Genomic DNA, 12,301 nt, shown 5'->3' with positions numbered 1-12,301 from the left:
TTACCTTAGCATATTAGAGCATTAATTATTATTGGGCACCAGTGGTGCTCAGCACTTCTAGACATGTCACCTTGTGATTGACTAGCGATATTCTCTAAAAATTGTTATGTCAAACTATATGGGATCTGATACTTAATTAGACAAATAACGATATTAACATATAAAAGGGTACTAACCACCACTAATACCTTTTAGCAGAGTTGCGTGTACTGACACAAAATTACAGTATGTACATTCTTTAGTAGACAAAATTTTGGGTAGTGTATATAAATGACCTAGAGTAATTAAGTAATAGTAATTGCTAAACCCATAAATATATAAAACCAGATTATTGGGGAAAACGTGGAGTAACTCTATTTCATTAAGATTATAAAGCTGAAAATACTTCCCAACAACTTTTTTATTTCATCTTTTAAAATATCTCACTAAAATTTAATTTTTTTTATTTTACTTCACATTTACACTCACATTAATTTACATTATATTATACATTAATTTTTTTTATATTTTCCCTACAATATTTAAATAATATAGTTATAATACAGAAATAATAAAATATTATATATTTTACATAATTTTTATTTAATTTTACACTTACAAATACATGAAAAAACATCATAAAAACAATAAAAAATTATAGCCTAAGCATAAAACTTAGAAACCTATATTTAGCTAAGCACTACTCATGAGGTAAAATTTTGAGCTATTTTAGCTCATTTATTGAATGTGTTTTTTGAAATTTTTTGAACTCTTAGCTAAGGGTGTGTTTGGTAACATTTTTTTAATCATTTTTTTTTTTTTTTAAAATTAGAAAAATTAAAATATTTTTCAAAATATATTCTATAAAACTGTTTTTACTTTCAATTTTTTAATTGAGAATCAAAATTTTGAAAAATTTGAAAACAAAAAAGAAAATCACTTTCAAAATTTTAAACAGTTTTTTATCAATATTTTAGATTCCCACCCCAACCTAGACCTTGGAACCCGAACTCCCCGACCCAGACCCACATCCGGACCCGACTTAAATAAAATTAACAAATTAAAATAAAAATAAAATTTACAGAACACACTTTTATTTAATTTTTTGTTTTTAAACTTAAAAAACAGAAGTAGTTGTTATAAAATACATTTTTTATTTTTCAAAAATAAAATTTAAAAAACAAAAAAAAAATTACTTTTATTTTTGTGATTAAAAATTTTAAAACTAAAAATATTAACAAACTTCACCTAAATTTTTACCTAAATAGTTATTTTACATTAATTATTGGGAGTGTTTCCAGTGGTTATATAATGTCTAAAATTTGACTTTTTAAAAAAGGTTAAGTAGCATTTATCTTTGAAATTAATGCTCCTGAGTTATGAAGTTGGGTAAGGATATTAAGAAACATTTTCCAATTTTTTTTCTCTTAAAAAACTTCTTATTTATGAGGTTCAAATCTAAACTGGCATTGATAATTAAATAAAAAAACCTATATATATTATAATAATGAAGTTGATTGAAAATTTACTAAAATCTTTAGTTGAATTACATCAAAATAATAGGAGTGATTTTGGAATCAATGCAAAGATACACTAATTTTAGAGGGTGCAAAAATTTAGTTTATTTTCTAATTATTGGCCAATTGTAAGCATGAAAAATAAATTTCTCTTTTATTTTTTTAGTTTTTTGGTCAAATGATTTAAGAATTTGGCAGATGATTATTTAACTCGTTCTTTTAATTTCAATTCTGATCGTGTCTCCAACAATAAAAAAAATGTCCCATTTGAATTACAAGTTATTGTGTTAACTAATTGCCATTAATGAAAGGGATTATTTCACAATTACACAAAATCAAAAAAATTACAAAAATACGATTTTACGGAATTGTAAATATTTTTACGATTTTTTAATTTTATTTACAGAAAATACGGTCTTTTTATGTTGTATTCTTATTAATTTGTTGTTGATTGTTTGTTATTTGTATGTTATTTTTTATTATTGTTTTAATAATATTTTCATGTTACTTTTATGTAGTTTTCTTGTTGTTTTCGTGTTGTTTCTAAGGAAAACCGTAAAAATGTAAAAAAAAAAAAAATATCTGTAAACGTAAAAATATATTTTTTTTACAAAAAATAGTGCCTTATGTAATTATCCCTTAATAAAAATCTTACTCTTCGCTAATTGCATAGACCTACCATCTCAACTACTTCTTATATTGGTACTATATATATAGATATCATTTTGCTCTTCATTTGTCCAAACAAGCCATTTTCTAAACCAAGCCTAGATATTTTGTTCAAAAAAGGAAAAAAACCTAAACATATTAATAATGTCAAATATTCAAGTCTTAGCTTCATCTCAATTAAGTGACAAAATTATTGCTCGTCCAACAACAAATTTTCACCCTTCTATTTGGGGCGATCGATTCCTCCATTACAATGTTTCAGAACAAGACTTGGTACGTAACATCAAATACTACATATATATTATAATCATAATAAATATGTGCATATATATATATATATATTCATGTTTTAATTAATAATAACAATATTTTATTGATTAACTACTTTTATTAACTTAGGTTTGCAAACAAGAAAGAATTGAAGAATTAATACAAGTTGTAAAGAAAGAGATATTATCTTCAAATCATGATCAATTGAAGTTGATTGACAATCTCCAACGTTTGGGATTATCACATCATTTTGAGAGTGAAATTGAGAAATTGTTGGAACAATTAAGTATCGGCACTCATCATCAAAATCATCAAGATCTACATGATGCTTCTCTTTGGTTTAGATTATTAAGACAACATGGACTTAATGTTTCATCAAGTAAGCTAATTATTAATTTCAAATATGTATTACATTCTATATGTTGTAATGACAACATTTTATATATTATATTAAATATGCAGGTATATTTGAAAAATTTAAAGACGATGAAGGTAACTTTAAGAAAAGCTTGATAACCGACGTTTCGGGTTTACTTAGTTTGTATGAGGCTTCACACTTGAGTTATGTTGGAGAAAGCATACTAGATGAAGCACTTGCTTTCACAACCACTCACCTTAAGTCTATTGTGGCAAATAGTAAAAATCATCCATTATCACATCAAATATCCAAAGCCTTGGAAAGGCCACTAAGAATGACCTTAGAGAGGCTTCATGCTAGGTTTTATATCTCAATCTATGAAAAGGATGCCTCTCATAACAAAGTATTGCTAGAGCTTGCAAAGTTAGACTTCAATCTACTTCAATGTTTCCACAAAAAGGAGCTTAGTGAAATTGTGAGGTACACATATATATTTGTTTAATTTTGGTTATATTAGTATATTTTAATTCATTTGATTAAAAAAAATACCAATTAGAATTTTTACCCCTTGAACTTTGACATATACTAAATTATATGTCCTTCTTGAATTTTTTTAACTGTTAAAAATTCTCCTTAAATTATTGTGATTGTTGGATTTAAGGACTTTTGTCCAATTTTATTCAATTTTACTAATTCTATGATTGTCCATGTACTAAATTATGTTCCCCAAATTTTGATATCTACTGAATGACCCCCTCGAATTTTGACATGTACCAAATCATGTCTATTAAATTTTCATCCATGTTAGACTTTCCTTACCAAAATTAGACAAAAATCTTTAAATCCAATAATCTCAATAGTTCAAGGGAATTTTTAACGGCCTTAAAAATTCAGGTGGCATAATATCAAAGTTCGGAGAACAAAAATTTTAATTAGCTTAAAAAAAAATTGTCACATAATTGTGCGTGTAATTTGTGAGTAATTCATGAATGGGTATATCATTACTTTTGTACTTTTTGTTATTAATTTAAATTGTTCTTATAATAATTAATTATTAGGTGGTGGAAGGAGCATGAGTTTGCAAAGAAATTCCCTTTTGCAAGAGATAGGATTGTGGAACTGTATTTTTGGATATTGGGTGTATATTATGAACCCAAATACTCTAGAGCAAGAAAACTTCTAACCAAAGTCATTGCATTGACCTCAATCACTGATGATATTTATGATGCATATGGTACTATTGATGAGCTTCAGCTTCTTACCAAAGCAATGCAGAGGTCTGATCATCTCATCTATCATATATATATGATTTCTAATAATGTAATATTATTATCTTTTAAATATTAATTGCACTTAATAATAATCATTGCTATTGTATAGGAAATTTTTAGAAAGAATTTAAAAAATATAGAAAAAAACAGCGTAAGTTACCAGGTTATTTTTTTATGGTAACTAATTACTCTTCTGGCTACCATAAGGGTATCTAGTTACCATAAAGATACCTAGTTACCCTTAATTGATTTTCTCATTAAATAATTTTTTTTGAAAAAAGTCAACTTTACACAAAAAGTATAAAAATCCATAAAATTTATAATTTCCTCAAAAAGTTAATTATTGGGCCCTAGTGTTTAAGAATATGTGATATTTTTTGAAAATATCAAAAATAAAATGGGATACTTACAAAAATATCGAAATTTGGGTTGACTTTTACAAAAATACTGTCACACGGAAAAGTTTTCAAAAATACTGTGTTTTTATAAAACACTAGTAAAACACAAAACAGAACAACTCAAAACAACAGTAAAACCACTAAAAAACACCAGTAGAACACCAGTAAAAACTTAACATAGTATACTGCAGTATGAAACTTATAAAAATACACAGTAAAAAAGTAAAAAATACCGCTTGACAGTATTTTTGTAAAAAAGTGGCAAAAATTAGTATACCATGTAAATTTCCCAATAAAATTGTATACTTTTTAAAGGAAATTTTATTAGAGACTCCTGAGCTGAGTGAGCCCTAAGCGCAGGCCTACCTCACCTTAGCACAAGGTAGGCCTAGCTTGGAGTTAATGCATGACACTTGAATGTGTTCTTTTAGAAAAGTTTACAATAATATATATTTTTTTGCATCTAATTTACAATAATAACATTATTACTATTATTACGTCAGCCAAATTTGACGCATCTGACGTTTTTCGATTTTTTTATTTATTTTCTTGCATTTTTAAAAGTAACTTTTTGGTTACTAATAGTGTTGATAAAAATCCAATTAGTTACCTATAAAAAAATTTATTTTTTTATATCATATAATACTTATTTATATATATCTTAACAATTAGTTCATTATTTTTAAGGTACATTATGGTTGATTATAATTTAAAGCACATTTAGCTAACTTTAAAAATTATTTTGGAAACTAATGAGTTGTAATTTAATATAATAAGCTAGCTACCATTTTATATACTTTTTTGTTATTTTGAAAGCTAATTAGTTATCATGTAATATAATATAATTCAATTAACATAATTCCAAAATTAATGCTAACTAATTAAGATTTAAAAAAAATTATAAAACAGTAATTAATCACTATATTAATAACGGAATGGTTTTTTTTTTCTGAAAATAACGAAAAAATATATACTTCTCACATTTTGAAATGTTCATGACATTGAAGATCTAGTAGATCACAATTATATTTTTTTTAAGAGAGAGAGATGTATAAATGAGAGTATTGAAACATACTTAAATAAATAAAAATGTTATTTGATACATGACCAAATTATTTTTGACAATTAGATCAAAGATAAGTATAAAATTCTCTTTTTATTATTTATTTAGTGTATAGTTTTCAATTTAATACTTTATACGCTTATTTTAATATTTATCTGTTTATATTTTGCTACTAGCTAGTATTTTCTAGTTATACTTGTTATAATATAGCTAGCATATTATAAATATATTTATAAATGTATTTGTTAGGTGGGACATAAATTGTATGGATAAACTTGAGCCAGAATATTTAAAGACATATTATAAGGTAATGTTGGAATCTTATGAAGAATTTGAAAAGGAGCTTAAAAAGGAAGAATTATACAAACTTGAGTATGCAAAAGAAGAGGTATATATATACATATAAATTTCAGCTCTATCTTCACAAAATTTTATAATATAAATATAATTATATTTTAATTGTACAGATGAAAAGAATTATTGGAGCTTATTTTGAAGAAGCTCGATGGTTAAATGAAGGATATTTGCCAAGCTTCGATGAGCATTTGAGAGTCTCTTATATTTCTTCTGGTTACGTTTTGTTGATAGCCACAAGTTATGTAGGAATGCATGATATTGTAACACATGAAACTCTAAATTGGCTCTCCAAAGACCCTAAGATTGTTTCAGCTTCTACTCTCCTCTCAAGATTCATGGATGACATAGGCTCTCGCAAGGTATATATATATATATAATTTATTAAAAGTGTCTTTCAAAACATGATAATGATTAAGAAGTTTTTAGTTAGTACTATACTAAAAAAAACGCCCTATATCGACGGTCTTGATCCTCCGAGAATGATTTATCTCGGTGGTCAATGCTCATCGAGATTGAAAAGGCCCCTATCTAACGAGTTTAAGAGCATCTCCAATGGAGATGAAAATACAACACAATGCAAAATTTACATCACAATAAATATTATGCTTTTATATTGACAATTATGTTATTTTTAATATTTTATTATTAAAATCTTAGTTAACATGCTCTTTTGAATTAAATAACTTGCATTATTATATTTATCTTTACACTAATATTATTATTTTATATTTTTAATAATTTATTAAATGAACATTAAATGACCTATTAAATTTTGCATCAAGATTTATAATTATACATTAGAGCACACTAGTAAACGTTGATGTAAAAATGTCATAAAACTACTTTTTGTATCAAATATAACTCACCTTTTACATCTCTTATTGGAGATGACCTAAGCCCATTAAAATTTCTCAACCCATCTCAACAGTCCTTTTGAGATCAGTTGAAACAGGTCAAATCCTCAACATGTTTTAACCACTTATTGTATGTCCAATCTCGACGGTCCTATCGAGATCGGTATTGTTCAAAGTGACAATTCACTACAAGAAATGTCACTTTTGCCAGCACATTTTTGTGCTGGCAAAAGTTGATATTGCCTTGGTAAAATAGAATTTACTTGTGATGTATTGGCAAAAGGGGGTTGGCAAATCAATGTTGGTATTAGAACTTTTGCCAGCATAAAATGAAAAGCGCTGGCAAAAATGACTTTTCCCAACGCGTAAATATGCTGGTAAAAGTTAAATTTTAGCCACTGCAAATGTACGCTGGTAGAACTTTGACCTCTTTGCCAGCGCAGTTTGCGAAATGCGCTGGTAAAAGTTTTTTTACCAGCACTGTTTTGAAAATTGTACGCAAGTGCACGTAATCAAGTAGTAAACTCACGCAAGTGAAGTCGAACCACAGGGAATTGGATTAATTACCACTAAACTGTACTTATGATTCTATTCGGCGAATCGATAATTTTCAAGACTTTAACAGAATAAAAGTAATTCAAGAAACTTAAAGAAACAAGTGAACATTAATCAAGATGAAAAGATAGGGAAGATAATCCTGTTGTTTGTTTACCCAATTGTTAATGCCTAATTGATATCCTTTTCTTGATGTGAATGACAGATTATAAATTAAACTAACTCTTTTCAGATCTTTTAGGTTCTAAAACACATGTTCTCTAATTAATCTCTTAATTAAACTCACATATAATCAGCATTAAGTAATAATCTAAGTGTCACATAGGTCATGCAAATACTCTCGTTTCACATAGAACCTCTATTATCCACTTTTAGCATTCTCAATTCTCACCTTTCAGATTTTGAATTGAGATCATAGAACATGTAGAAGGTGATCAAGCTTACACATGGAATTAAACACAAATATAGATAATTTCACAAATCAAGATTGAAGGAATGGCAATTATTCATTAACTAGGAAAAACTTTAAACAACATTCATCATCCTCCCTAAATGGGAAATTTAGCTCATAAAAATAATATAAACATCCATGATTAATTCTGAAACAAAAATAGACATAAAAGAGAAATAGAGGGTAAAAGAAAGAAACTAGATGGTGATATCGCTCTGCGTCTTCAATATTGCTTCCTCTCCTCCTTCATTCACTTTTCGGGCCAATTTCTGCTTCCCTTCGTTCTAACACACTAGCCTTTTAAATAGAAATTAGGGTTGCTACTTTTGAAAAAGTCAAAAACGTCCCAAAAATCTCGTTTTTCGACCCTAGTCGCGACTACATAAAGCCTAGTCGCGACCATAGGTAAAATACGAAAATAAAGCTCGTTGTCTGGATCCTAGTCGCGACCATGAAAAAGGGTCGCGACCATAGAAAGTGGTGGTCTCGACTACTGATTAAGCAAATTTGACAGCTTCAGCATCTTTAGTAAAATATGCATAACTTTCACATACAAACTCCAAATAAGTTGATTCAAGATACGTTGGAAAGAAGAAAAAGAAATATAAAACTTTTATGCTTTGACTTTTTCAAAAATCTAACCAGAACATAGTCAAATTTAAGCTTGAAGTTTCAGCTTTATTTTCTTGCAGAGAATTTTCTCTATTCTATAGATTGTTGTTTTCCGAAATTTGATCAATTGATATATTCCAAATGTGAAACCTGAAACCAAAGAAAACAAGCATAATTCTATTCTAAAAAGCATAACAAAGAAGGAAAACAACTATAAAAAAGTGACCCAAAACGTATGCTAAAAATAGCCTAACAAGCGCAGTAGCGAACTGTGCTGGTAAAAGTAATATTTCTTGTAGTGATTATTTTATTTAATTAGAGTAATTGATTTTTTATATGATGATATAGTACTCAAATAATATTGCTTTTTTTATGTATATAGTTTGAACAAGAGAGAAATCACATACTATCTACAGTGGAATGTTACATGAAGCAATATGAGGTTTCAGAGGAAGAAGCAATTAAAGAACTTAATAAAAGAGTGGCCAATTGTTGGAAAGAAATAAATGAAGACTTTATTAGGCCAACTAGTGTGCCTTTTCCTATTTTATTTCGTATTATTAATTTGACCAAGACAGCTGATTTTATGTACAGAGAAGGTGGTGACCAATATACACATGTTGGAAAGGTGTTGAAAGATAGCATTGCTGCTTTACTTATAGATCCAATCCCATATTAATTACCATTATGGTAATAGTACTTAAGTTAATTATAATAATCTCCCTATACATTGGGACAACTTGATAGTATTTGTATTGTAATTTATTTCACTAATAATAAACTTATCTTCTATTTATTTTTATTTGTATAATGGGAAAGGAAAATTCGAACTTGGAATATCCTCTTTTGAGAAAAAATGTAGAATCACTAAGTTATGCTTATGACGACACTTATCTTCTATTTATTAATAATAATGAAATCCTTTTGTTAGTTAATTATTATAATTTGTTTTTAAATTTTTTATTGTGGTGAAAATATTAAGTTGATGGTACTAAAATAAATTTATGAAAATTCTACAATATATTTGATGCATCTTTATCACTTTTGGTATCTGAAATAATTTTTTAGTCAATTTTTTTCTTATGGTCGCGTACGTTACAATTGTTTGAGATATCCTGTAAAATTTTCAGAAATTCGAAAAAAATTAACACGTTAAAAATATATTTCAAACAGTGTGTTGTAAGTGTGACTATTTTATTTTATACGCTTGTGAAAATATATTATTTGAACACTACTTTCTATATCGTAAATTATTCTGAATTTCTTTTGTATAACATACATGAATATGAAAAAATAAATTAGACTAAAAAATTCTTCTGGATACCGAAATTGGTAGAAGGTTCATCAACGTATCATTTTTAAGGAGGTCTATTGTAGAAGCACCCAATATTATTTAGTTTAGTAGAATTTTATTTTTAAGAAATTTTTAGTATAACTTAACAAAAAATTCTACAATGCACTCCAAAAAGGGGCTCACTGATACATTCTCTATTTGTTTCAGCATTTGAAAGAATTTATTAGTCTAATTTTTTTTTATACAGTCATCTAAGCTGTAATTATTTAGGATATATTTACACACCAAAAATAGGATTCAAACAGTCTATTTCACACGCGTAGAAAATAAAATAGTCTCACGTGCAACAGATTTATTAAACCCTATTTACAGCGTGTTAATTTTTTTTTAGAATTTCTCTAAATTTAGCAGGATGTCTTATATACAACATAGACAACCATGAAAAAAATCGAACTAAAAATTCTCTCATATGGAAAAATAGATAGAGGTGCATCGATAAACTCCTTTTAAGGAGTTATTTAAAATAATTTCGATTTTTAACAATACAACCTACTCCAAAAAAAAAAGAAATCCAAATTCGATCTGAGATAAACTCACATCCAAAATAATAATTAAAAGAAAAACCCCACAAATCTGAGATAAACCAACTGAAAAAAAAAAAAAAGAAATCAAACTCAATTTTGCGTTTTGGTCCACCCTTTGGTTTCGAGATAAAATGAAGGATGGGAGAGAAAGAGAGAACGCGAAAGAGACTGTACTGTGGAGTAGGAGTGTCAATGATGAGTTGGGTTGATTGGGTTAGAGGTATTTTAATGGACTATTGTGAAAATTTCAACATGCAAGTAAATGTATTATTTTCTAAGTAATTTCTCACGTAAGTAAAGTCAATCTACTAAAATTGTAACTAATTACTAATTACTGATTAATTGAATCTAATTTAGTTTTATTTAGTAAATAAATACTTGAAGTTTTGAATCACTAACAAATACCAAAAATTAATCACTTAAACAAATTAAAAATAACAATGATTTAGAAAATTAGGGATTCAATTTCAATTTTTTAACTCAATAATATAAGTAATCTTCTTCTTTTAATCTAGTGTGATAGATGATTATAAATTAATCTCTACATTAAGACATAAAATAACACTATCCTAATATAATACACACATATAATACGTTAAGCAATTGAACCATCCACATACATACAATCAAAGAAACAGAAAAGAATTAATTCCTCCTTAAGATCAACCAAAAAAATTTAAAAAATGAAAAACCGTGTTTTTGCAAATGTCAGTTGTATATAAGAAAATATAAAAACTGTACGCGTTTGCGAGCGAGAAAGTAATTCGCTACAAAGAAAACCGAACGAGCGAGAATATAAAATATTTGCAGAAAAATAAATAACTTGACACAAGAGATTTATACGTGGTATCAGTGTTCTCCCGAACACTCCTAGTCTACGGGGCCACGCCCAGAGAATGAAATCAATTAATAAAGTATCAAAATTACAAAGACAATTGACTTAAACAAGTTTAGACTCCCTCTAAAGTATTGCCGCAATCCTTTGTAATCCACTTTATGAATCTGACTTCTTGAAACACTTTCAAGCCCGAACTCCCTTCGTCTTTGAAGTGTGAGTGCTTACTTCCTCCCGAAGTAAGGCTTCAACAAGTCTTCTCCCGAAGACCAAGTGCTTACTTCCTCCCGAAGTAAGGCTTCAACAAGTCTTCTCCCGAAGACCAAGTGCTTACTTCCTCCCGAAGTAAGGCTTTATCAAGTCTTCTCTCGAAGACCAATCTCTTGTTCAGTCAAGTAGTTCTTCACAACCTCTAGGATAGAGTAAGAACAGAAATAGAACAACTAGAACCTAGATGAACAACTAGGCTCTCACAAAACAAAGAAAGACTCTCTTCTCTCAAAAGATAAATGTAGAAAATGAATAATGGAAGAGGTAATCCGAATGGTTGCTCTCTAGGCTCTATTTATAGATCATAGAAACCAAAGAGGCAACCACAAGTTCGAATTAGCAGCTGTACAAAAACTTTCCAAAAGAAACACGATCTGCTACATCAGATTCGGATGCTGACGAAGCAGATCTGCCCAGGAACGGGAAACTTACTAAAATCGGGTCCGATATTCTTTCAATGCTTGATTCCTGCCAAAAACAGATTAGATATTCTAATTGTATCAAGATACAATCGAAATCAATAAGGAAAAGGCAATAAACAAAGTTTCCCTAAAAAAGACAACTTTCCAAAAGAGAATTCCTTCCCTTTTGAGAAGTTTTCAACAAAGGAAAGTTCAGCTGAAAGTGCAACTTTCCAAACAAGGAAAATGGCAACTACAATCCGAATTTATAAGGTAAGAAATCGAATATGAATGCACAACAATCTTACCATAAATGGAAAAATTATTTTGTCAACTAACTTGCCAAAAAAGACTTTACAATCTCCCCCTTTGGCACTTTAGATGAACAAAATAATTTTTAACATAAAGTACTTGCAAGTTAAAGTTAGCAAGAGCAAATAACAACTCCCCCTGAGTAACATACTCGAAATTGTAAAACAACAAAACAGCATGCTAACTTTTAATCCAAATAAGTTCACAAGTACAAAACACAACTCCTCCTGGAAAAAGGGTCTAGAGTTGAT

At 28.2% G+C, this 12,301-nt stretch overlaps 1 protein-coding gene across 1 annotated transcript; it reads left to right on the top strand.

Moving 5' to 3' along the window:
• Positions 1–2,232: 2,232 nt before the first annotated feature.
• LOC133038934 (alpha-humulene synthase-like) lies at positions 2,233–9,150 on the top strand. The gene is made up of 7 exons (XM_061117607.1): positions 2,233–2,438; positions 2,565–2,814; positions 2,898–3,273; positions 3,852–4,070; positions 5,775–5,913; positions 5,993–6,241; positions 8,737–9,150. The coding sequence occupies exons 1-7, from the start codon at positions 2,310–2,312 to the stop codon at positions 9,031–9,033; spliced, it is 1,659 nt and encodes a 552-aa protein (XP_060973590.1). The 5' UTR covers positions 2,233–2,309; the 3' UTR covers positions 9,034–9,150.
• Positions 9,151–12,301: the final 3,151 nt, after the last annotated feature.

The sequence above is a fragment of the Cannabis sativa genome, chromosome 6, assembly GCF_029168945.1.
Source record: "Cannabis sativa cultivar Pink pepper isolate KNU-18-1 chromosome 6, ASM2916894v1, whole genome shotgun sequence".
In the NCBI taxonomy this organism is placed as follows: domain Eukaryota; kingdom Viridiplantae; phylum Streptophyta; class Magnoliopsida; order Rosales; family Cannabaceae; genus Cannabis; species Cannabis sativa.
The sequence above is the reverse complement of the archived record's forward strand: the minus strand, read 5'-3'. Positions and strand labels throughout refer to the sequence as shown.